General features: G+C 40.5%; 1 protein-coding gene across 1 annotated transcript in view; it reads left to right on the forward strand.

The window, feature by feature from the left end:
* Nucleotides 1-3,249: 3,249 nt before the first annotated feature.
* Nucleotides 3,250-27,005, forward strand: part of LAMA1 (laminin subunit alpha 1) — a 123,596-nt gene continuing 99,840 nt past the window's right edge. The window contains exons 1-3 of the mRNA XM_063131297.1: nucleotides 3,250-3,328; nucleotides 24,129-24,299; nucleotides 24,847-24,959. Of these exons, the coding sequence (XP_062987367.1) occupies nucleotides 3,250-3,328; nucleotides 24,129-24,299; nucleotides 24,847-24,959 (363 nt within the window). The remainder of the gene's footprint in view (nucleotides 3,329-24,128; nucleotides 24,300-24,846; nucleotides 24,960-27,005) is intronic.

Here is a 27,005-nt window from a genome sequence, read left to right on the forward strand (position 1 = left end):
GTATTTTTTTAAACCACATTTATTTCCTATGTGGAAGCCCTTCAAACTTCTGATCAAATTCAGATGCCTATATATTTTTTCTTAATATATGATGTGACTTCTATAAACTATATAACTTATTTCCAATATTTGAGTAGTTACTGAGCTTCTCCTTAGGTTATTGTACTTGAGTTGGCCTAGAAACATATCCATGACATCCTAATCAGTGAGTTTATTTCTTTAGGGTGAGATCCTATGCACATTTAGAGGGAGAAAAGTCCAACAACTCCCAGTATGACTGGATGGGGCATGCTGGGAATTGTAGGATTATTTTCTATCTAAACTTGCCTGGGATTGCGCCCTTAGTGATCTTGTTGTATTGTAATATGCCTTTGTTGTTTTTATCTGTATTTTTAACTTCATTTCAAAATAAAATTCCATTGACAAATAATAAACAAATAAATAGTACATTGACAGCGCAGCTTTAGATTTACTTTTGTGCAATACAATGTTACCATATAAAATTATAACACTCATTTTCTCTTGAAATTTTAAAAGAGAAGTAAATTTAAAATAAAAATTATTTTTGTTTGTTGGTTTTATGTTTTTTATGTCTCTCCCTAAATACTGTATGTATTTTATAAGGGGCAGTATCCTATTTGACACTACAGCTAATGTAAATCACGTTGCACTAACTTAAGCGGGCTCTAGCATAATGAGCAGGGCTCTAGCATCAGCAAATACTATTGGTGTTGTAGTAGAGGCAACTTAATTTCCATTTGCAGTAGTGTTGAATAGGATACTGCCAATTCTATTTATAATTTGATGTATACCATCTCAGATTGCCTTTGGTGATGAAATAGTAGCATAGAAATTTGTAAAATACATAAATAATTTTTTAAAAAAGAGAGAAAAAGAGTACAAGGTAGAATTTCCAGTTTTCAAGATAGGTTTATGACTGTCATCTATAGCCATGTGATTCCCAAGTTTTCCTTCCTAACGTTTGCCTTTTGTTCTCCTTCCACCCCACCTCCAAATCTGGGCTTTATGTCTCTGCAGAGGAGATTCCTTAGGCTACCCACTGACTTGCCGTTTCTGAAAATCTGTTGACTTTTTCTGCTGCGGATGTTTTGCTTTCCTCTTTCATGCCGGGAATGAAATTTAAGAAGCTGCTGGAGTGAGTAAAGGAGCAGTCTTCTGACATGTACAAATACTGAGTAATAAACTTAACTATGCTTTAAATTATTCTGTTTTATATATAAGGATTTTATACTCTTATATATTACAAAATTAATTATGTTGATTATAGGACTTTACTACTTTTACATATCTTAACATCTTCATTTATACATTGCTGGCCGTATTGCATATATTCACAAAATCTATAGGGAAAAATGCACTTGGACAAATATTATTTTTGAACACTTGGCATATTATACATTCACCACCAGATGTCCACCCATTCCATTCTCATTCCATTGATTTCATTCTCATTTCCATTGCTCCTGCTGTCAACTGACACTGCAGAGGCCATCAGTGAGGGAGGAAGCAGCAGCCAGGCACCTCTCCACCATGCCTGGGTCCAGCTCCAGCTGAGAGCCCCCTCCCTCCTGCTACCAACTGTCTCTGCAGAGGCCACCAGTGAGGGAGGAAGCAGCAACCAGGCACCTCTCCACCATGCCTGGGTCCAGCTCCAGCTGAGAGCCCCCTCCCTCCTGCTACCAACTGTAACTGCAGAGGCCACCAGAGAGGGAGGAAGCAGCAGCCAGGCTCCTCTCCACCGTGCCTGGGTCCAGCTCCAGCTGAGAGCCCCCTCCCTCCTGCTGTCACCTGTAACTGCTGAACTTTCCAACTAAGATTGTAGTGCCTGAGTTTGCTTTCCTTTTCCCCCTCCTCCTCCTCCCTCCCAATCCCCTTTCCTTTTGTGTCATGTCTTTTAGATTGTAAGCCTGTGGGCAGGGACTGTCAAGAAATACTTTTGTAAGCCGCCATGAGAGCCTTTTTTGGCTGAATGGCGGCATAAAAATCCTTAAATAAATAAATAAATAAAATAAATAAATAAATAATTTCAATAGATTTAAGCCTGCTTAACTCTTCGTTTTATTTTGTCCAATTTCTTTTGATTATGCCATTATTTTTGTGGAGTTGTTTCTCGCCTCTATTTTATGTATTAATAAAGTTGAATATCATTGAAGTTATTATCAGCATACTTGTGGCACTTTTTCACATGAGTAGAATTTTGAGTTAAAACTACAGAGTCATCATGTTTCAATATCTGAAGCCATATAATCCAAACTTTTCATTATGGAAAGAGAAGCGAGGAAATTATCTCTGAACAAACTCTAGAATTATCTCAGGGTCGATTCACAAGGCCTTTCCAAAATACGTAGAAATAAGTAGAAATCTACAACGATTCCATTGTCATGGATGGTTCAGTGCAAGGGCTAATTCCATTTTGGGCAGGCTTGTTTTCCGAAACATGCCCAGCGTTATGAACCATTCAGAAGACCGTCATCCATCTCCACTACAAGGTAAGTAGAAAAAGTCAGTTGATGCCGGCTAAAAATGTGATTGACCCTCAAGTTTCATATGGAAAAGGATGTTGCATGTCCTTAAATTTAACACACGCAACGGATTACAACGAAGCTGCATAGAAGTGCTCTATAGCAGTGATTGTTCCTGTTTTCTTGGGAGGCGGCTCAAAATAGCCTTGAGCGGCTCAAGAATGTTTCCCTCCTACAACTATAAGTCCCATCCCCATTTCAGCGTCTCTTGCTACCACAGCTACTGCTGGAACAAACTACAAACAAGGGCGGGGGGAGATGTAGGGATTGAGACAACACAGTGGCCGGGAAACAGTCTCAGAGAGGCAAAATTCTGCCTTGAGTGTCTTTGAAAATTGCTAAAGAGAACAGTTCTCATTCTTCAGGATTCCCAAACCAGAACTTTGTAGCGCTTCTGACGCCCCACGTCATATGGAAGGCCCCCCTGTGGGAATGGTTTCTGCCAGCCCCTCTCCGCTTTCGAGGGATGCAGGACTCACTTGCTGCAGAGGGCAGCAGAGATAAAGGCGGGTGACAAGGAGAGGGGTCGAGCAGAGGGGGGGGGGAGAGCTTGGCTTCTTTGCCGCGGTGCACGCAGCAGCAACAGCAACAGCAACAGCAACAACAACAACAACAACATAAAGACTTTCAACTTCAGAGCGCGGCTTCCCGCCCTTTCCACCTGTGGAGCCGCTGCCGTCGCCGCTCCTGTGGGAACCCCGGGGAGATGGGCTGCTGCTCCTGGCCATTGGTTCTGCTGCTGCCGGCTTTGCTGCTCTTCGCTGTGGCGGAATGCCAGCTTCGAGGTGAGCACGCAGCTCCGTTGCAGGCGGCGCAAGCTTGAGCCGGGAGGGAATTCCATAGCATTTCGCCCCGGGACGTGTTTCTAGTGCCGCGTGGTGGTGCACGTGCAAATGGAAACCGGCTTTCTGCGCTCGGCTTTGCTGCAGCCCATAAACCGGTGGTTAGGCTCCCCCCCCTCCCTTGGTTAACCGGCTTCGGCATTCCCGGGGCGTCGCTCCTAAACCCGACGGGACAAGGTGCGGCCCGGCCCGCCTAAGCTACTGGGAGGGAACTGGTGGTCATGCCGGCTAAGGAGTCGCTTCGAGCGGTTCTAGGGTGCACAACTGCAAAAATGTCAGTGGATTAAAGTGGGAGTTTGAAGCGAGCAGCGTTTGAATCTGGATGGACTTATTTGAAGAGAGACATTGAGAGAAAGACCATACAATGGCTCCAAGCTCATCCGGGGATAGGGATGATGATAACACAGACGTAGTATTGTCTGGTTCCCACGTGCTAAAAATGTAGCGTCTGGTCTAAGCATCAAGGCAGGTTATGCCAAAGGCGAGTGGGGTGCCTTGCTGCTTTGTTTTGCTCTTTGGGGGTTCAAAGCTCAGGAAAGTTTTTTCTTTCGTGAACGATTGGTATCCCGAGGGAGGGAGGAAGGGAGGGACGCGTCTCATCACTTGATCCCTCTTCTCTTTTCCTCATCTCTCCCTTTCCCCCACCCACATGGCTTTCTCAGTTGTCTCTTCCCCCACCCCCGTCCTTTTCTTCCCGGACTTTCTGTTTGCAGTAACTACCTCCCCCCACCCCACCCCCGCGCGCCTTTCTCTTTTCCTCGCCTGCCTGTTCTTTCATCTTCTGCTGGCAGTGAAGGGGATTCTGCTCGCCTTGCCTGTTGAGGATGAAGGGTCCGCCCACTTGCTTTGTGGCAGCTGAAACTTGGGGTAGGGTTCGGGGGTGGGGGGAGATGCTTTGAAGTGAAGGGGAGATCAACCGGTTGGAGTCTCCCCTACAGATTCATGTGGAGCGCTTCTTTTCTTCATACCGGTTTAATGTATAAATACCTTTCGTGATTTATTTATTTTTAGTTTTAAGCTTTGAAATGGTTTGATGCTGCTGTTCTCCTTCTCCACTGACATATGATTATTGCTTCTGGGGTGACTGGGGACGAAACGGCTCTGTACAAAACCCACCTACCCGCATTGTCTCCTAACTAGGACAGCTGGACTGACATCTTATCCCTCCCCCCTCCCTGAACTGTCTCTTTTCTTTCTGGATCCACTGTGCCAGGCGTCCAGGAGCCCTGCTAGGGGTTGTAGGGATGCTGGGCTCCCCCCTGCCCTCGAATAGAAGTCCTTGTATCTGTTTTTGCCTCTAGCCATGGTGAGGATTAAATGGATAGGATCTGGCACTCGCACACAGGCTGCAAAAGGGCCACTGCCTCCCAGACTAATGATGCACATGAACTATGGTGTCTCAGGGGAGGGAGGGACACATTTCATCAAACTGCTTTTGTGTGGCATTGAAGCAAGTCTGTAGTCAGCCATTCAGAATAGATGATGATGATGGCATCAGTTACTATTGGGGCTGGTGAGTGAGAGAAACAGAGCCTGAGAAACAGATCATTAACATATATAAATATATCCTGCCGCCGTAATGACTAGAAACACATATCTTGCAAAGTATGACACATATGAAAGAACTCATTAAAAGCAGATTGTAAATTGATTGTAAAGATTAGCTTTGACTACGAAGTCAAACTTTTAGGTGCATTTCTTTACCAGAGTTAGGATACCAACTAAACAGAAGACAAGTCTGTAGCCAGACTGGAAGCCTACAGTATGTTGTTTTATATACATCTGTAATGGTGGCAAAATCTGCTTTTTTATCCCTTAGTACATTATTAGTATAGAAAAGGGATGGAAGTTGGATTATACAGATGTCTTAATTCTGTTAATAATTATCAGATGAATACTATAACCGACAGTGAAATCCTGTACATGTAGATTCAAAAGTAAATCGTAATGCATTCAGTGGGGCTTACACCCAGGTAGGTGGGTATAAGATTTAAGCCTTAATTCATTTAGGCTGCAGTCCTATACACACTTCCTGAGAGTAAACCCTACTGAACTTAGTGGGGCTTACTTCTTAGTAGACATGTATGGGATTTCAGGCTTATTGCTGCACTTATTATTAAGACCCTACTTCTGTGTTTTCCATGAAGCTTTAGGGTCAGTTCATACATTACCGCTGCATGCGGTGTCTGCTTACATGCGCCACATAATGTTAGAGCAGCAAACTTTGAAAATGGAGGCCATGAATGGGAAAGTCCAGTTTAAGAGTCTTGCCCCACCCTGGAACTGATGTACAATATTCCAGTGTCTTCTTCCAAAGTTCCCTGCTCTTGTGAGTAAACCATTTGTGTGAGCAATTAAATATGCAAGGGAGCTAGCTGAGAGGTAACCTATGAACCAGTTATTCTCAGTCTTGCCAGTGACAGATTAGCCCAGGAATACAAGAGAATTTCCCTGGGGGCCTCAGGTCACTGGACCAATTAGCTGTGTAGAGCTGCAAGTGTGATGAAAGAGTAAAGCGCAGCAGAGAAAATAGATGCAAGATAGCTATGTAGAGCCTGACCAAAGCAGTTTTACAGCCCCACATTAAGCAGCTGGGAACTCTGGACTAGAGGAGGCACAAATACAGCTTTCCTCAATGTAGTGCTCTCCAGATGAGTTGGACTAAAACTCTCACCAGCCCCAGCCAGCATGGCTGATGGTCAAGGATGATGGGATTTGTAGTCCACAATATTTGGAAGGTGCCATGTTGGGGAAGGCTGTACTAATATGTGTACATATTTTGCACACGAGTGGAATCCTTGGGGGCCTTTATATGCTTAATCTGATCCTGCATTGTTGTCACCATTGACAAATCATATAGAAAGGTTGGGGACTCCTGCTCTGTTGTATATGAGCATCATTCACAAGTCATACATGCTCCTTTCCTAAGTGGTTCATAATTAAATCTTGGAGAATCTGCACTTGAAAAAGATGCTTCATTTCTAATTTTTATGGACTTAATCCAGAAGTGTTTGTACGCATGCATGGAAAGCAAAACCATAAAAAGAATGTATGAAGCATCATCTGGTTTATGTCACTAATATTTGTTCCCCCTCATACCCTGTTATCTTCTTAATGAAGCAAGCCAAGAACAATTTATTGATTTACCAAAGAAGCTAGAAAGCAAATACTTTTTCATTTGTAAACAAGGTGGAAGTGTTACAAACACTTACATTCTGGCATCTGGATTAGTTATTCCTCTCTGATCAGCTGCTGACACTAGCCCTATTCATGTGTTCTGAACCTGAATAGAGCAAATGCATGAGAAAAGGGAGCACTCCAGTCCCATCCCTCTCCGTTATTGAATTTGTTACTCTCTACACATGGAGGCTGAAAGTCTGAAGAGGAGAGCCTCCTGTATCTGTGGAGGCTCTCAGGGTTCTTTCTCTCTTGGGGAGAAGAGGGTGATGGCTGGAGCAAGGGAAAGGAGCAGTGGGCTTAAACACTCCCTCTTGTCGCATGTTTTCCCTATTCAGGTACAGAATGCCTGAATAGGGCTGTAAAAAGGGCCAAAACAGACATTACTTTAAATCTGTGTCTCTTTTTTTTCTATTTTTACTCAAGAGTAGGTGCAAGGGACCTGATCTGCATCAGGAACCTAGTATGCATGTGAGGCCCCCTAAAGAAATGAAATAAAAGGCATAGCTGCTAGATACTTTAAAAATGTCATTTTTGGCCCTCAGACTTTGCAGAGTGGGATAAGAAGTGCAAATCACTCTCACTGTTTCCACACTCCTTTGTAATTTCTATTCATTTTTGCACATACACCCTTTGTGATGAGCTGAATTAACTATTGCCCCTGCATTAGGAATTAACACATTTCATTGTGCGTGAGGTGAATGTTCAGGCGTGTTTTTTTTGTACTTCCTATAATGTGCTTTAATGGTTTTTATTTTTTGTGCACCTCCCAGAGAGCTTCCGCTGTGGGGTGGTACAGAAATATAATAAATGAATGACTGAATGAATGCATGAGTGTGAAGACAGGAAATGCTAGGCATTTGTATTTCTTTTGTTTTTTGCTGAAGCCATCCTGTATTTGTATTTTTCTTGTATTATACTTGAAGTGGCTCTAGAGAGACCTAGAGGAAGGCAGTTATTTAGAGAAAGTATTTAAAAACCTAACACCAAAGGTTTTTAATAGATTTGTCTAAATGGTCAGTGCAGTGACATCCACATTCAAGGTTAGACAGTGACCATAATCTTAGCATGTGAGTGGCCTTAATTGTTTAGTTTGTATAAAATCAGACACCTCACAATTATATTGCTTGTTTGGGAACATTATAATGGAGTTGAAGGCAGGTGTAGAGACACAAAGCCTGAGGTAAAATGGATGGTCACATATTTAACCTTACCTTGATACCAATATTATTATTATTATTATTATTATTATTATTTATTTATTTATTTATTTATTTATATAGCACCATCAATGTACATGGTGCTGTACAGAGTAAAACAGTAAATAGCAAGACCCTGCCGCATAGGCTTACATTCTAATAAAACCATAATAAAACAATAAGGAGGGGAAGAGAATGCAAACAGGCACAGGGTAGGGTAAACAGGCACTGGGTAGGATAAAACTAATAGTATAAAGTCAGAACAAAATCAAGTTTTAAAAGCTTTAGGAAAAAGAAAAGTTTTTAGCTGAGCTTTAAAAGCTGCGGTTGAACTTGTAGTTCTCAAATGTTCTGGAAGAGCGTTCCAGGCATAAGGGGCAGCAGAAGAATGTGCTCTAATGGCTTCTTTCTATTTGTTATAGCGGAATAGATAAGTCTGAAATTTGGGGGAATGACCAGTATATGTGTGTGTGAGAGAAAGGGAGCATGGTGCCTCTGAGGGCACCTCAAAGGCCTAATCTACACCAAGCAAGATATTGCACTATGAAAGCGATATATAAAAGGCAGGAGCCACACCAAGCAGGATACAGCATTATGAAAGCAGTATATGGTATATGTCAAGGGGCCCCAACAGTTGTCAGTGCACTTCAATAAAGCAGTAGTGTGGCTCCTGCCTTTTATATACCACTTTCATAGTGCAATATCTTGCTTGGTGTAGATTTGGGCAAATTCTCTGTGTTGCTAAAGGTTGCAAGATCAGGATGATTGTCTTTAAATACAAAGTATAGTTTTTCAGTTTGCTTCAGTAAAACCATTTCCTTGTTTTTTTGTAAAGTTTGGGGCAGAAGACCATGCTTTTCATTAGTTCAGATTACAGATAAGTATGTCTGCCCCTTACTGGAATTGGGGGAATCCTTTTGGGGATAATGGGTTTGCAGAACTCAGCATTCCACTTTTTTTATCTGAAGATGCTAATCCAGAAGCAATCCCAGGAATGTGGAGCAAATTCAAATGCCTACATTTCTTTTGACAAAGATAAACACAGCTGAAAGTCAGAACAACATAACTTTTAAATATAAGAAAATTAACAAAACCTGGTTTTTTGCATTGCTAAAAAGGCTACTCAGTCATTTCCACTATATAATGGAACCTGTGGCAGCCAAAATTCATATATTTAAATACCATTGAAAACAACATTGGTAAAATGGTTTCTTCAGCATTTCCTGCATCTCATTATGTGGGTGCATATTTCCTGACAGAATACAAAGAAGCTGTAAAATGTAAGAATGCCATTGCTTTGCTAAAAATGCTGATCATGCAGGAACTCCACAATATTAGCTGTGACCATATTCTGAAGCATAGATTTTCCTTTGATTCCAGCCAGCAAATATGTTTTTAATGAGCCCACAAATGTTTGTAATATAGTAGAAGGTTTTGACATTCTGTGGGACATACTCTAGCACTAAGTTGCATATCTTCTTGAGCTTTTGACCCAGAAATCCGATTGCCATGAATACTGGTGAAATGTTATGAATTCGTAAACTAGCTTGGACACATCCGGTAGAAATCTTAGCTCAGATGTGAACCAGAACCAATTCCCTCCATCTTTAATATAGAGATATAGCTTCTGTTTTCTTTCTTTTTTCAGTAAATTCATATCCCACTTTCTTCCATCGGGGAACTCAAGATGGTGTACATGGGTTCCCAGGTGGTCTCCACGTTGTGCACTCTTCCCTTAGTTAGTGATTCTAGTCAGGAGCATAAACCATGGTTTGAGGCATTCTTGTTTGAAATAACCAGAGTTCAAACAGAGATCCCTGAATTAAGAATCTGTAGTTTACTTATAAATGAAAGTGCATGCCCTTGTATGCAAAAGAGGATGAGCAGCGTATGGGAAATACCTAAGCCTATGCTTGGTGCATCTAACAAGAAACCATGGCTTCCCCTCATGTTCAAATTTACCTTTAGTGTGTGAGTGAACTTCCATTCGTGCAACAGGACTTCTCCTTCCTTCCCTCCACCTCTGTGCCTTCCAGTCTCCTTTGGAGGGAGGGTCCCCTAATCCTCCAGATCAGATTAGGAGTATGTGCAGGGTCTGCAGGACAGAAGGGCAATCTGTTCTGCCAGTGGTATTCATTCCACTGGTGGACATATGCAGATGGCTGCAACCCTTAGTGTTTATAACGCCTTTCTTCCATTACCTCAGTAATCTTTACACTGTACAGGGTGACTTATCAGCCTTAGTGTAATAATGTATGTGAAGTGCTTTGACCAATTAGGAAAAGCGATCTATAAAACTAAATATTATTGATCTACGGGAACATTATATGGCGTAAGTTAAAATCAAATACTCTTGCATAGCCATTTTAAAGCATATATTTACACAATTATTCTGCCTGGCCTAGAAAAAAAGGAAAAGTTGTAGATAGAGGGATAGTATCAGAAAGGGTATATGAGGCATGATTCTACATGAAAACTGTCAAGAGGTATGTATAAAAGCAGAGGTAATTGCTGTGCATATCGAATGGAAGAAAAAAAGAAAAAGTATGGTTACAAAATACTACTAGGAATTACTGCAGGAAATGGGGGAGGGGCTAAAGGTGAAATACCATAACTTAATGGTACAACAAATTGTTATGTAACTCAAGGCATATTTGGGGGGAAAACCAGTAGAGATTCCTAACAGTTAAATTTATGCACGACTTCTGGACTGGTTGGTACTTTTCATATGGTCTGTCCACGCAAAATGTTAACCCACACTTAGTGGTTGAGCATGGGTTGTTGAACCGTGGGTTGTTTGTTGTACCGCGGGTTAGTGTGTTGTCTGGCGTGACTTTGCCTTAAATATGGTGGGTTGGATCCAGACTTAAACATAGTTCGTACATAACACTTACACAACACATGGCCCTTCCAGAGTACGGCAATATATGGTTGCCCTATTCAGGGTTTGTTTGGCAGATAATTGAACACACTATGGTTTATTGTTTCAGTCCCTGGGTTGTTTGTTTTCCTCCTCCTTTGCTTTTTCCTCCATGTATCCAAAATGCCTTTTCAGTGCTCTTGTACTGACATGTAGAGCGGCTGGGTTTTCTGCTGCTTCTGTAGCCTGGTTCAAGAGCCCAGAGTTCTGGGTTTGCATGGAATGACAACACATGGTTTAAACAACCCAGAGTTCACAATCCAAAAACAAACCATATTTTCTCTTTCTGGGTTGTCCATAGATAACAAACAATGAATTTGCACAACGTCACCCCAGAATTTGACCATCTAGAATTCAAAAGCCCATACCATGGGTTAGCATTATGTGCAAACCCAGTGTGAATCTTGCTTAGTGTAAATCCATAGAATGACAATTACTCATGATTAACTCGTCCCATTTATTTCAGTGGGTCTACTCGAAGCATGACCAAGTCTGAATCCAACTCTCTATCTGCCTATACCCTTAGGGAGTTGTCATCAAAAAAATATTTTGTATACATTCTAAGCAAGTTAAAGATTAACATAAAAGCTCCTTGTCAGCAATAAATACTTTTGTCTATATCATCCAGACAATGGTGTCCTCTGTGTACTGAAAAATTATCAGCGTATGTTGATTAGTTGTTGGTATTTACAGGACTTAAACAGGAAGGGGCGAAGGCTTTTCTTTAAAACAAAAAACAAACTCCCTCCTTTTGTTTTTGTTTAACAAGGGCTCAGCAGCTGCTATCCTTGAGGCACTCCATGCTGATATCTTCCAGACAGAACAAAGAGATGTAGTATGTAGGTTAGAGAAACATGCCGTAATATGAGATTACATACAGTGCAATCCTATGCATGACTATTCCTAAATAAGTCTCATTGAGTTCAATGGGACTTAATTACAGGTAAGTGTGTATAGAATTGCAGCGTTAGTTATTATTTCATAAACAATAGTATTGATTTTACTTTTGGAAATATGCTCATCCAATTGTGAAAATTCTTGCACTATTAATATTAATTGTTACCCTATAACTATGGCCTATATTTCTATAGCCATAATGATAACCCTATATTACTACTGAAAATTGAATCTTAAAGAGGACAAACTTCTCACAGATGGGAACTTTGCTTAACGTTTCTTACATTTTACTTGGTTCTACAACATTCTGCTAGTGTAGGGAAAAGAAAGATTTTTCAGCTTTCTTTATCATTTTTTAAAATGTTGTAATAACTCAACAGTGAATAGTTAACAACTTGGTTGACGATCCTTCCTGAAGAAATATTGCTAAATAAAAGCTTAAAATAGAACTGCAATCTGAAGATATATTATTTTGACACATATTTATTGTTCGTGATTCTCTAGAAGAAGTATGCTTACAAAATTCTCTTCCTGAAATAAATAGTTTGTTTTCCCATCAGTGCCGTCTTTTTTTTACTGTAAACTGTAAAATCTCTCCAGGGGTTTCTTCTGAAGATAAGTCTGCAGTCATTGCATGTATCTCCTTGTATATTTTCAGGAGGTTTTTCTTTTTCTTTATTTTTTGTCAACAATCTGCAGTGATTGCCAAACTGACAAGAAAATATCTCTGTGGGGTTTCTGTGGTCAGTAACTTAAAAGCGTCTAGACTCTAGAGACTGTGAGCTTCAGTGAGATCACCTTAAACTTAGAAATACTTGAGCAGCCAGCAGATCGTTTTATTGCTTCCTCTTGAGGATTAACTACTTCAGAATGTTGACCAGCGTATTGCACAGTACTTTGCAAATTAGGTGATGCAGGCTTTATGCCTATATTGCCCACAGAAGAAGATTTGTTTCATTGTTTCCCCTTGATCCTAATAAATCCAATCTCATCTGCTATCCATACCTTATTTTTTTTAATTTTATCCTGCTGAGAATGTCATAGTTGTTTCTTAGAAAAATGCCATTTTATTAGAACCACATGTAAAAAAAAAATGCATTTGTAGCTGTTTCATCCAATGAAACAAGGCATTTTATAGCACATTTTGAGAAGTTAAAGCACTTCATATTCACAAAGCGTCATCAGATGAGTGTTTTATTGCACGCTCATTACTGGCCAGTCACGGTTTTTCGCGCGTCCTGTGCGTCTTCTGCTCATTCTGGTCTTTTTTTCATCAAAAAATAATACAGAACAAATCTATTTTGGGGGCTATAGCGAAACTTGCTGCCATTTCCTGCTGTGTGAAGGAGAAGCAGCGTGATAAAAACAGCCACTGAATGGGCCACGTGGTTGTTGCTTCCTTCCTCATCCCCACCCCTGTGAAGAAAGAGGAAGCTGTTCGTTGCTATTGTGGGACAGCAGCAGGAGGCCAAAGCCATGGTAGGGAAACGTTTGATGACACTCATTATCTCAGTAAACTAATTACATTTTATATTGATCTTTTATAAACAAGCCCTTTGTCCTCCAGAGCTTTAGTAATCCTTTTAATTTAAATGAAAATACGATGGTGAAGTTATTGTCTTTTCATGAGCTCCTTTCTGTAACTGGGAACAAATAATAGTTCAATCCAAAATATTAATATATAAGCTCCTGATAGAGCTCTGAGATCAGAGCTTTCCATCTAGGCTCTAGGCTCTGCTGGCAAGAGCTAGGTAAGGCAGGAGGAAGAGGAGGAAGGTGTTTTCACCTGTAGCTCCTCTTCCTCTACTATTGAGCTAGATGGGCCTCTTAAGCCCACTTAGCTCACTTAGTGGCAGTGGGTGGGGATGGGCGACTGAGAGGTCATAGGATCCTGTCAATTCTGGTCTATCCCCTCCCTTTCTTGCCACAAGAATCCTCCCCTTTTGAACTCTACAAGGTTTTCTGAGGGTTGTGTGATTGCTCCATGTTGCTTTACTTGCAACTCCTGCTACATTTAGTACTTGGACCATTACTTCACCTGTGTTCAATAATGCTGCAGTGTTCCAGTAAAAGTGTGATGGAGTAATGATATATTCACCTCTATTCATGATTTATACCTCTGGAGACATGCAGATGCAACCTCAGTCATGAAATATTATTTGTTTACTCTTCATCTTGTACTGGTAATGGGGAAAGGAACGCATGAGCCAAGGCTTCGTCCTCACCTCATTCAACATAGAATCGTAGTGGTGCATAGTGTCTGAACAGGCCTATAACAGTCCTAAAATATGAGGACAAAATCAATTCTGAGGGCAGAAATTAAGCCACACACAATAGGAATGGTCTTGTATTTGTTTGGCGAGACAAAATGAGTTGTATGTATGTGAGGGAATCTAATGACTTCATTGTTAGCAAGGTATCCTTCCCAGTAATGGTGAGATAGATAATTCCAAAAGAAAATCTCCAAAATCCATATTACTGTAATACCTTTGTTAGGTCAACTCATACCTCACAAATTACTGTGTAAGCTTTTTGAGTTCTCTAGAACTCTTCACCAGACAGAGGAATTCATAATGCAGATAACAGGGAAGGGATCTCTCTGCACAAGAACAGGCATGGCAAAGGCTAAGTATCTCAGAAGAGTCCTGTAATCTGGATAGCACACAGCCTAGAGCTCTGTTGATCAAACAAACAAGATATGGTGGGACTGCCATTATCAAAGAACAGCTGTCAGCCATCAGCCACCTCTTTCTGACTTAAGCATTTTAAAATACTAATCAAATGATGAGGGACAGAAACTTTTGGGTGTAATTTTAGCACGTGTTGTGAGACTCCCTTGATATAGTAGTTAAGGGAGCAACAACTCTGTTAGAACCCTGTGGTGCCTCATAATGTTATTAAAAAGGGAATATTGTGACTTTTTGAAAATGTTTCATTTCTTCCCCCTCCCCCAAATCTTAGGTGAACAATTTTATTTTCAAAAGCTCTACGCCTTGGTCCAGATGCCTGTGTATGCTTACATATGCCCATGGAATTTGTGATCATCTAGGTGTAGTGGCTAAGGTGTTGGACTGGGAGTCGGGAGATCCGGTTTCTAGTCCCCACTCGGCCATGGAAACCCACTGGGTGACTTTGGGCCAGTCACAGACTCTCAGCCCAACCTTCCTCACAGGGTTGTTGTTGTGAGGATAGCATGGAGAGGAGGAGGATTATGTATGCCACCTTGGGTTCTTTGGAGGAAAAAAAGTGGGATATAAATGTAAATAATAATAATATACATGCCATATTCAGTGGTGGTAGATTGATTGTCTATCTATAGATCACACCTTTCCAACAAAAATGGCCTTTAAGGAGGTTTATAATAAACCATAATAAAATTAAACATTTCAGACCCATGAATGGAAAGGGTTTTGTACACCAGTTGGTTGCTCCCATTGAAATTAAGCTGTGCGTGGGATCTTTATACATGCATTTAGAACCTCTGTACATAGACTAAATTGCTGCAGAATTGCCACTAGGATTGAAGAGGCCCAACGCAAGTTGCTCTCCCCCCATTAACTCTTTGAGGGACAATGGTGTGGGGGGGAAAGCTCCTTCTCCTGCTGACTCACTGATAAAAATGCTGTGGCAGCTGATGCTTAAGACCACAGCCTGACAATGTGCCATTTTAATAGAAAGGGTTTTTTCTTGCTTAACTTCAAGTAGCATTGAGATCAACCAACCAATCAAACGTTGCCTTTGTCAAGGCACAGCATGAGCAATGCGTGCACAGGAGTGACAAAGGGAGGAGGGTGGCATGTCAAGGTAGTTTGGAGGCCTGTGCCTGGGTGATGCCACTGGGTTACTGAATGTGAGAAAGAGCATGCTGATGCAATGCTCAATGTGTCATCCAAGTTGTTGTACTAATGGCAGTACAGATCCTTTCAGTTTTGTCTCGAGTACATAGAAACCTAAAATGTATATATTTGACGTCACCGGAAGTTGGATTTAAGAAAGTCAAGTGAATTAATCAGATGCCTAAGGGCCTTGCTAGACCTGCCGGGATAAGCCGGCAGGGAGGTGAGGCGACGGCGCGCTAACATTAGCGCTCGCCGCCCCGCCTCCTAGACGGCTGACGCGCAGGGACTGCGGAAGCCCTGCAGCGTCGGCCGTTATTTTTTGTTTGTTAAAGGGGCCACGTGCGGCCCGAAGACTTTTACTTAAACCCCCCCATCTGGTCCTGATCCCTTCCCATGCCTCCTGCCCACTTTTTCCCCGTCCTCCCTCTCCCTCCGTGTGTCCCGTGTCGTCTGTGCCCCCTCCGTGTGTCCCGTGTCGTCTGTGCTCCCTCCATGTGTCCCGTGTCGTCTGTGTTCCCTCTCCCCCCGGGATCCCCCCCCGGCCGATGGGCACAGCACTTAGCGCTGTGGCCAGTCCGCGGCTTTTTGCGGCTACTTGCGGGTAGCCGCAAAAAGCCACGGAAGTAGCTAGACGTTCCGCAGCCCCGGCCTGAGGCCGGGGCTGCGGAAAAGGCGTGCCATAAGCGACTTCGCTTATGGCGCGTTAAGGGAGGCCTTAGCGCGGCCTGGGGCCGGATTCCCCTGTGCGTCATGTGGATGCACAGCAGGGAAACCGGCCCACAAAGCGCGCTAAGGCCTCGTCTAGCAAGGCCCTAAATCTTCACTTAAAAGGATTGCTTTATGACATGCAAGTTTCAAAACAACATCAAATTACTAACCAGAGCACTCAAATCTAAGCTCTTTTCTCTATTACTGCTGTAGAGCCTCCACTACACAGCTGTGTACCTATGGCTTTGTTCCATTCCATTGTGGTAACATTTGAAAGCCAAAATGTATGGTTTCTCCTCACCTGATTGTTGCCCTCTTCATCCAATTGTTGCTGGACAACAGTTAGATCGGAAGAAACCTAGGAATGCTTGAGGAATTCAATCTTTGTGCATTCCAATGTAAACTGGCCTGATTGCACTTTCCGGACTACTGTGCAGATTGGTATGCAGTTACCTTTTGCAATTCTCACTTTTTTTGAATGCTGCAACAAAATTCTTGTATATGTATCAATATACATATGTACATGTCTGAGACATATGTACATGTCTCAAACATGTATATCAAATGCATATTTTGAGGGGAAAAATTGTTTAATTTGTTACGTTTATAACTGCCCATGACAATTAACAATGATAAAATCCAAAATAAATACAGTATATTTTTTAAAAAAACATGACAAATAAGCAATATCTAAAAATCTGATAAGAGCATATAAAATGTGCATTTTGAGAGAGTTTACATTTTAATTATATGTATTTAAATATGTATTTTTCTGCAGATGGGAAAAAATAGCAGTTTAATATGGAAAGGGGATAGAACTGATTTATAAATGAACATATGAGAAAGTGACCCATATCTGAAATTGGAGAATGGAGATGATTTTGTTTGGTTTGCATTTTAGGTGAATTAACCTAATTTACACTTCTTGTACTAATATGTGGATTGGAATATAGTTATTGATTTCACACTTCGAATTCTGCTATGCAGTTCTCGGCCCAGAAATTGCACAGAAAATATGTATGTTAGGTATAGTTGCATACAAGCATAACATCCAATGTAAGTCGTCCTTAGAGTTAGAGATGTGAAGGCCTGTAAACCCCCCAGAAAAAAACCCATTTTGATTCTGTCCCCCGTCCCCCCCGTGGACCATTTGCCCCCTTTCCAAACATTGGAAAAACTGAACAGCTTTGGATTATGAAATATTTTCTTTTAGAAATTAAGACAAAGTATTTATATATTGTTACCCAGCTTTTACTCCACCTACCCCTCAAAATGATTTCTAAAAATTATGTAAAGAACACTTTTATGGAAAAACTAGAGTTGTATAATGTCTAGAAATAATGAAGCCATAGGGCAAATGTTTTTTAATTCTCTCTGTAAGATTCCCATCATAGTTATTTCTTTCGTTCCTTATTAAAATTTATTGATCTAAGTATATTTTACTGATAGACTGTAGAGTCATAGAGTCATCATTGTGCATTCTTGACAGTACATGTGCATTCGTGACAGATTGGGTTTTGTTCTATAGAATCCTGTGTTTCTGATGCTGTAGCAGTCATTTAATGTAGTTCTAATCTAGTCAGACACTAACTGAGTTTACTTTTAAAAGTTTTAAAATATGATATTTTTATGAGCAACCTAAATCATACATAAAATAACTTTAGGAACAGTAAGCCTGCTTTATGTTCCTAAAACACCCCTCCCCAACCTGGTGCTCTCCGGATCTTTTGGACAACGGTGCCCAGCATTTTGGACCATTGGCCATGCTGCCTGAGGCTGATGGGAGCTGAAATCCAAAATATCTGGAGGGCACCAGGCAGGTTGGGGAAGGCTGTCATAAAGCAACAAAGTGCTAAAAAAGAGTATTGCTTACTTTCCATTTTTTCCAAAATTTCTGTTTCCCCCCGAAAAACCCCTCCCCTCCCCAATGACCTCAATTTTTTGGGGACATTTTACATCTCTACTTAGAGTAGACCTATTGAAATAAATGGGTCTTAAGTTAGTCATGATTAACTAAATTCCGTCCATTTCAATGGGTCTAATCCAAGTAGGACTTGTGTTGGATTTTATTCAAAATGGACATATTGACTGTTCCTTGCTTACATGACTATCTGGAAGAATTATGGAAAGTTCAGTACAAAATGCATATGTCAGTAGACATTGTGTATAAAAATAAATGTGAATTTTCCTGAAGTTTCTTTCATTGCAGACTAATGTGGTAATTGGATGGCACAGACTTAGGCCTTAGCTAGACCTACCTGAAAGTGCGGGGGAGAGGAGGGGAGACCTCGCATTACGATTAACGTGAGATCTCGCCCTCATTTACATGTAAGGTGCGATGACCTCAGGAAGAGAGGTTTTTAATTTTCTTAAAGGGAGAGGAACGCACGAACAGTTGTGTGCAAAATTAAGTGTTTTTTTAAAAATTAATTTCATTTCCCCGCTCCCCCCACCCTAACCCCGATGGGTGCAGCTCCCAGCACCATGTGAGTAATCTCGTGGAGCCGGGTAAAACTGTGGAAATGGGCCTCATGCTCCACGGTCTTGGGCTCAGCCCAAGACTTCGAAAAAAGCGGGCCCAAAGTGTAGGGCTGTATCCCGGGGCAAGGGAGGGATGATCCTTCCCTGATCCCGGGGTCTCCTGTGCTTCATGTGGACACACAGGGATGATCCTGGGGTTCGCCCCAGGATATAGCCTGGTCTAGCTAAGGCCTTAGAATTACATTCATGTGAAACTGACATAGGCCAGGTTACTGATTTGCCCATCCTTACCCGAAATAGACCCGATCGTCTAATCTTAAAGGGACCATATAATTAACCCCATCCATGCTGGATTTCAAACGTTACCACATTGAAAAAGGGTGGGACATAGCCACATGGGAGTTGTTTCTGTAGTTGCACTAACAAATATACAGACCCTGAATCTCATAGTTTTCAACATTCGGTGATAATAAGGAATAATTAAACATGACACTGATTCCAAAACCAATAGGTAAATATTTGTATGTCAGGAAAATGTACCCTGTGCTCAATATGACTTGAAGAAAAGACAGGACCACTAAAGTTAACCGAAAAGTGTAGACTCCTTGCAGCTTGTGGGAAAAGCTACTCATGAAAGAGCAAGAACCAATTTCATGGTCTAGCAAGTTTTCAGTTCCTTGGCAAGGTGCCCATCCACCAACCTTGGGCTTTTTTTTTTTATTGTAGGTTATGTACTGTGGCAAAGAAACTGTACTAAGTAGATATTTACATTGTCAGGGAATCAGTGCTTAATGTGGGACAGCAGAAACTTTATATTTGCTTCTAAGGTATTTATTAAGCCATTTCCTCTGTAATGTGGCTTATTTAAAATATATAAATGTACAGATTTTTTAAAATTTTACCCTAATACTTTTCTGTGACTAGTTGATAGGCTCTTAAATAATTGTCCTTCGTTTTGTTAAATTTCTTAATGATGACGAAAAGTCATTTCATACATGCTGATTGATTGGGATTTTTTTAAAATCAAATATACCATGATATTTTAATAGTTTTCAAATAGTTGTTCTACTTGAGGAACAGTTTAATATTATTTTATTTGGGAGTTGAATTGTTAGACCTAAACCCATCTGCAAACGACTGAATACAAGACACAGGTGGGGGTCTGAACCCAACGTACTAAACAACTCCTTTGAACCTACAGTTTTCAGCTCTAACAGACACCTATTTTACAACGATCCCAGCTGCTGGTAGGAATGTGTTTGGTTGTTGTTTTTAATGTAGGAGGGATAGGGATCTTGCTGGGCACCAAGAAAGCTGTCTTCGATCACATTGGTGCCTTTTGGTACCACATTGCCTACTGCTGCTGCTGTAGATAATGGATCTGATTTTTGCCAATGAATAAAATGCAAATAAAATGATTTTTTTTTACTACTTTCATCATTAAAAAGAATGCTTTTGCTCTCTATAATTGCTCCTTGCAATTGTTAGAGAAGATTAAGCGAGAAGGTTATATTCATTCTAGAAAACTACCTTGTAAGATTCCTATTCCTAGCTGAAATTAGATGCCTTTATCATTGCCTAAAGTTGGTTCTGTTTTTACAGAATAAATATAATTATTTTTCCTTTTTAACTATATATGGTTCCTGAAGTACAGAAAAATAAATACTTTCAGTATGGATTTCTCAGACTATTCATCAGCTCTCCTTCCACAGTTGTCTATTAAAGTGAATAATGCTGTTACAGAGTCACAGGATAAGGCTATTGCAATGGCTGTAAGTTGTGATTGCTTTATATTTATTACCTGCAGTATCAGAGGTGCTATGCCTCTTAACACAGTCATGATCAATTTATGTTTATGTTGCTTTCCCGTAGTAAAACAAAGCAGCTCAAAGTCAGAGAAATTTACATAATAAAACAACAACATTTCCGAATTACCAGCTGAATCTGCTAGAACCAGTATTCAGTTCTGATGGAGAAATAAAATATCCAAATTTCTAATTGGAAGTGGGACTTTCTCCTGGAAGAATATAGAATCTGATAGCTTTCAGGTTAAATTTGTGTTCAGCTCTGTCAAGTACTGTGCTTGACTTAGACAGGGGACATGGGTTCAAATTCCTACTCAGTCAAGTAGTTTACTAGAGGCCCTGGTGATAATCACTGTTTTTCATCATAATCTGCTTCACAAGATTGATATGAGGATACAGTGGGGAAAGACCCATGAAAGCCACCCTGAGCTCTTTGGAAGAATAGTGGCCTACAGATATAGATACTGATATTAGTATAATTAAAAACAAGGCTGTAGTTTTTATGCTTGCAAACCTGGCAGTAAACCACATTGACTTAATTTTGAGTAAATGTGCATAAAATTATGCCAAAAAATTAGGACACACACCTATTCCAAGCTAGTAATGTTTGATCTAGCCAGTAATGATCAAGCTGCCATTTACATTGGAAATATATATTTCTGCCAAACTATCCATAATAACAGAAGTGCATTGTATAAACATCTGATTTATCACATCTTATACTAAATTTTCTGAATTGCTGGGGAAGTTCCAGTGCCCTAAAATACTTGGGAATAGTCAGAAATCCCAGTACATTTTAGTGTATTTAGTGTATTTTTGTAACAGTCATGAACTCAGTAGATCCATAATTGAAACTATTAGAACTAAAGTTTATAAATTTTCTAACTCACTTATATATGTGGTATATTTAAATGAAAATAAATTTCCAAATAATTCATGTTGCTTTAAGGAATATTCTAAATATATATTCTTAATTTTCAGTAGTCTAGTGTGGACTGCTTTTAAACTACATCTGAAATTGAATTAGGAATAAAGAGACAGATAGATACAAATACCTATCTCAGTCCTGCGCTGGTGGGTGGCCTTGTTTAGGAACCGTGCAGGAAATACACAAATTGGGCTCTGATAGAAAGAAATGATAAAAGCAGTGTGGGCGGTCTGCAAAGGACATAACACACAATGTCACATCTTCATACCTCTTAATATTCTGTAAGATAGGGTAGAGTATCAAGAATTGGTGGCACAATGGCAAATACATGAGCATTTTAAAATATCCAGAGCTTAACCATCCTTGTAGAAAATGCTATTTATAGTCAACATTCTTACTTAAGACTTGTAAACATGAAGTAGAATAGTGTAGTCATATAGAGTGGAATAGTTAGTGGTATAAAGATACCTTCCCAATAATGCAGCTGGAAAGAAAATTGTTTTGTAATACGTAATACTGGGATGAGGCCCCCCAATGAACTCTCTATGGGCACCGCTGTGCCTACAGACACCTCCCTGCTTAAGTGGGAAGCCCTTTAAAGGTTTGCTTTGTAGCTGTTCATGTTATCTAAACTCTACCAGGCGTAAAAGTGATGTTGGCTAAATTACATTCAAATGTTCAAATGAAAGGATTTGTGTAGGTGACTTGCAACTTGGAGATATTATAGCTTTCCTTTGAGCAAACTTATATGAACTGAATAAATTTTCCAATGATTTTAAAGAGTATATTCAATCACTGTGAATTGTGTTGAAAATAATCTTTTTGATGTAGCATTATGTAGATCCAGGATCCTGCTGAATGGTTTTCATATCTTATCCTTGAAATGCCTCACATCTCTATCCAAGTCTACTTCCTCTTCTTTGCAGTAGTCCTACCTTAACAACAAATCACTGTATTCCACTTTGGTGTTTACCTAACCCCATGGTCCTTAAATGAGTTTATGTGCAAGTCAGTTACACTGACTTCAGTGGGATTTGCTTTCACATGCTATTTTTAGAATGAGTTGTTACTGTTCCAGGTGTAACTTTTTATTCAAGGTCAAATCGCCTTGAATTTCTGCTTGTTTCCTGGTATCAGATGGGGTTTTTTTCTAACTGTGGGAAGCTCTTTTTTGTACAAAAATATGCACCTGGGTAATCAAAGGAAGTCCAATTTCGCATCATTATGTAAAGAGATAAGCCAAGATTTTAAACCCACAGTTCTACACAGCTTGCTTGTTTACATTAGCACTTTGTAGTCTCTGTCACTTGTTTTTTCTTAGTCCAGATTTTTTTTTAATCTCTGTCTCCTTTCAACAGATAAGATTTAAAGCAAAGATGAGGACTTGGGAAATTGCCTGCGACAGAATTATAAAGCAAATGAATTTATTTGCAATTTTTCAGAGGGGTAGCTGTGTTAGTCTTTTGCAACTAAAACAGCAAAGAGTGTTGTGGCACTTCAAAGACGAACAAATGTATTGTGGCAGTTTCTCTTCTTCAAGCAGAGATTTATAATACCAGGGACATTGATCTAAATTGCTTAATTGGGAAACACATTTTTCTTAATGGATTTAAATCACATAAAATCTATAATAGCAATAGTATCACATTCAAAAGTTAAAGGAAAACAAAGCAAGCCTTTTTTAGATGTCCTAATGCACTCCGCCTTCAGTGACCCTGTGTAAGATTGGGCTGTGGCATCAGGATTGGTCCCCATCGTAAGCAGTTTGTTTGCTTGTTTGCAATATGTCTTTGTGTATATGCATCTGTCTGAGTCCAGCCTGCCCTGCACATTTTCACTAAATTTGCGAAGCTCCACTGGGATGTCTGAGGGAGGCCTAGTATGTGCTGCTTATATTTAGGGATGTGAGAAACCTCCATGAATTATTTATTTATTACTGCATTTATATCCTGCCTTTTTTCCTCCAAGGAACCCAAGGCAGCGTACATAATCCTCCTCCTCTCCATGTTATCCTCACAACAACAACCCTGTGAGCTGGGTTGGGCTGAGAGTGTGTGACTGGCCCAAAGTCACCCAGTGGGTTTCCATGGCTGAGTGGGGACTAGAACCTGGATCTCCCGCCTCCCAGTCCAACACTTTAGCCACTACACCACACTGGCTCTCCAGAATAATGATGTTATTCTTATAGGAACTCTTTTTTGGCTTTGCTCAAATTCCTCAGCTGATTTGTATGAAGAAGGAGGGGTTATATCTGAGGTAGAAGACATACTTTGGCTATAGAAGATCCCAGATTCAACCCCCATCATCTCCAAGAAGGCTTGGAAAGAATCTTACTTGACATTCTGGAGAACTGCTGCCAGTCAAGGGCTACAGTACTGGGGTAGATGGACCAGTGGTCTGACTCAGGCAGCTTCCTATGTTCCTATATTCGTAAGAAGGACCCCTACATTTGTTTATTGTTTCATTGAGTAAAAATTCATTGTTCTTAAAATTCATTGTTTCATTGAGTAAAATCGGCATCTCTTTATTTTGTTAGATGGAGTTGTGAATTCCTGGCCATTGGCCATTGTGGTTGGGGCTGATAGAAGTTTGTTTGTTTATTTATTTATTTATTTCGGTTGAAAACTAAAACACCTGAAGGCCACCAGATTAGGGAAGACTGGTATAAAGTTTTCCACTTTCTAGAGATAATGGGATAAAGATGGATTAAAGAAACCTGGCAATAAAATGCAGACATGTTTTAAAGCCCTTATAGTTATTATATTTTCTTCATTTTTTCTCTCTTTCAGGTTTATTTCCTGCCATTCTAAATCTTGCTAGCAATGCTCATATCAGCACCAATGCTACCTGTGGTGAAAAGGGGCTCGAGATGTTTTGTAAACTTGTGGAGCATGTTCCAGGCCGTCCTCTACGCAATGCACAGTGTCGAATCTGTGACCATAATAGTGCAAATCCCAAAGGCAAGTTTACTGAGTTACATTTTTTCTGATCGTTTCATGAGACACAGCCTACAGTGAACAACTGATAGGCAAGTCGTTTGGTCATGTGAAGGCTGCAGTTTAGTCACATTAAAGTCTCACTGTTATCAGTGGAGACTAAAAAGTCTATATAACGTTTAGATGCAGTAATATATAGAAAAGACCCTTTGAAATCAATGGAACCAAAAGTTAGTCATAACTAACTTGTCGCATTGATTTCAGTAGCTCTACTTAAAATATGAATAACTCTGGATCCAAACTCCTCCTCCTTCTTCCTCCTCTTCTTCTTTTTCTTCTTCTTTCTCTTCTTTGTTCAGTGGGTCTCTGGTATGTATGATTGTCTATTTTGCTATCGTCACTTATTCTCCCTGAATTTTTTTAAAATAAGATTTCTATAGTCCCCCTATGGGGTTTTCACCCATTTATAATCTGTGAACCTTATTAGCATGAGAATAATATATTCAGTCTGTATATAGCAAGTAAAAGGAAATCAATTGGGAAATTTGACCTCAATTTGTGTTTATTTTAGAACAACACCCTATCTCAAATGCTATTGATGGTACTAATAACTGGTGGCAAAGTCCTAGTATTCAAAATGGAAGAGAGTATCATTGGGTAACCATAACTCTAGATCTAAGGCAGGTAAGTAACAATATCAGTATAAACATATGTAGTTTTAATGTCTGATGAAAGTTTTAATGTGTGACAGAATGAAAGTAAAGACTATGGGCATGGCTAGACGAGGGAGGTGGAGGGGGATGATCTCACGATTTTATGATCGCGAGATTGTCTTCTCGTCTACACACAGTGCGCGATGTCCCAGGAGGAGGAGGTTGTCACGCCCGCCATTTTGGATTTTTTTTTAACTCAAGATGAGCGCTCGAGCGCTCCTTTGCAAAAGTAAGTACTTAAAAAAAACCACTTCCCGCTCACCCCACCCCACCCCACCCCTGATGGGCATGGAGCTCCTGAAGAGCTTTGTGTCCCATGCCCGGGTCCCAGCTCCTTGTGATTACTCGTGACAAACCGGGACAAAACCTTGACAGCAGGCCACATGTCCCGCAGTCTCGGGATCATCCCAAGACCGTGGGAAAACTCAGAATGAACAGGTAGGGCAATATTCCTTGGCAATTTCTCAACCTTAATGTAGTAAGAACTGAACCATCAGAGTAAATGTCCCAGATTATCTTAAAAATTACAAAGAAATCAATTAGCAAAATTTTTATTTGGGTGTAGCTCAAAACACCATGGCTGCTGTGCAACTTCCATTTATTTCAATGCATACAGAGACCAAGAAATATAGGCCTGATAACCCTGCTCCCAGGATGCCCTGTGGATGCACAGGGATGATACCGGGATGATCCCCGGGCTATCTCCCTGACTAGACATGCCCTATGGCAGGGGTAAAAGAAGAGCTTCCTAGGTAGAGAGTGGAGGCTATTTGCTTCAGCCCAAAATGACTGCTTGTCTTTCTTACGCTCGTACTTCTAAAGTAGAATATGATTAGCCAAGATCTTAGTATTTAGCTATCCTAAAATTTGGTCATACTCAGGTGTTGTCATCCAATAACACTGACAAAACTACAGAAGATACTCAATGGGTTGTATCCAATGTTAGTCTCACTTAAGTTCCATTCATTTCAGTGGGTCTAAAATTGGATACAATCCAAGGGATACCTTTTAAATGTTCATTTTCTCTTATACTTCAGCTTCTTAGAGATGAACAAAAATTCTAGTGCATACGTAGTACAAAGTGGTTATATAACATGTACAATGGATCTATGCAATGCAGGATCTTGCCTGCCCATAGCCCAGCCTTGCTCTCACATGTTAGTTGTGATGTGCAACTGGTGCATCTTCCTATAGAATGCCTAATGCGTGATAGTTATTTTTCGAGGAATAAATATGGGCATTTATCAGGCCTATATTTCTTGGTCTCTGTATGCATGGAAATAAATGGAAGTTGCACAGCAGCCATGGTGTTTTGAGCTACACCCAAATAAAAATTTTGCTATTTGATTTCTTTGTAATTTTTAAGATAAACTGGGACATTTACTCTGATGGTTCAGTTCTTACTACATTAAGGTTGAGAAATTATTCTTCAAGAGGGAAGAAAGTTTCAAAAAAGCCCCCATAGCCGTTGCTGCTATGCCAGAATTACAATATGGTAGCAAGAGGGAGATCATGTTGAACCCATAGTATTCCATATAAAGGAGGAATTGAAAGCCCTGCTTCTTGAAACGGCGCTGCTGCATCACACAGGGACTTGCATCACTTGGGCAAGGTGTGGATCTGCACCACTTCATTTCACATCATTTCATGGCCACAGCCGTTTGTGCACTCTAAGAGAGCAATCCTATGAGCGTCTAGCCTAAATGATGGGCTGGGGCAGGGTGGTGGTGGTGAGTTCCTTTCTCTGTGCTGTCTCTCCATCCAAAGCCCTGCTGGGTTCTTGCCAGCAGGATGGGAATAGTGATGGAAGCTGTTCTCGCCTCTGTCTTCCATGTGAGCATTTTTCATTAGATGGGCCTTTAAATCTGTCTAATTTATTCATTCTGCTGGGGGTGGATCCAGTGGCTACAAAGCCTCTGCCTGGCCTTTGGCCTGCCCTCAACATAGCCATTTTCTCCCTTCTTGAGGTTAGAGTTCTGACCTTGGGAAAGGGCGCTACCACAGTGCTTTCCATGGC

The sequence above is a fragment of the Elgaria multicarinata genome, chromosome 7 (genome assembly GCF_023053635.1).
Source record: "Elgaria multicarinata webbii isolate HBS135686 ecotype San Diego chromosome 7, rElgMul1.1.pri, whole genome shotgun sequence".
Lineage (NCBI taxonomy): Eukaryota > Metazoa > Chordata > Lepidosauria > Squamata > Anguidae > Elgaria > Elgaria multicarinata.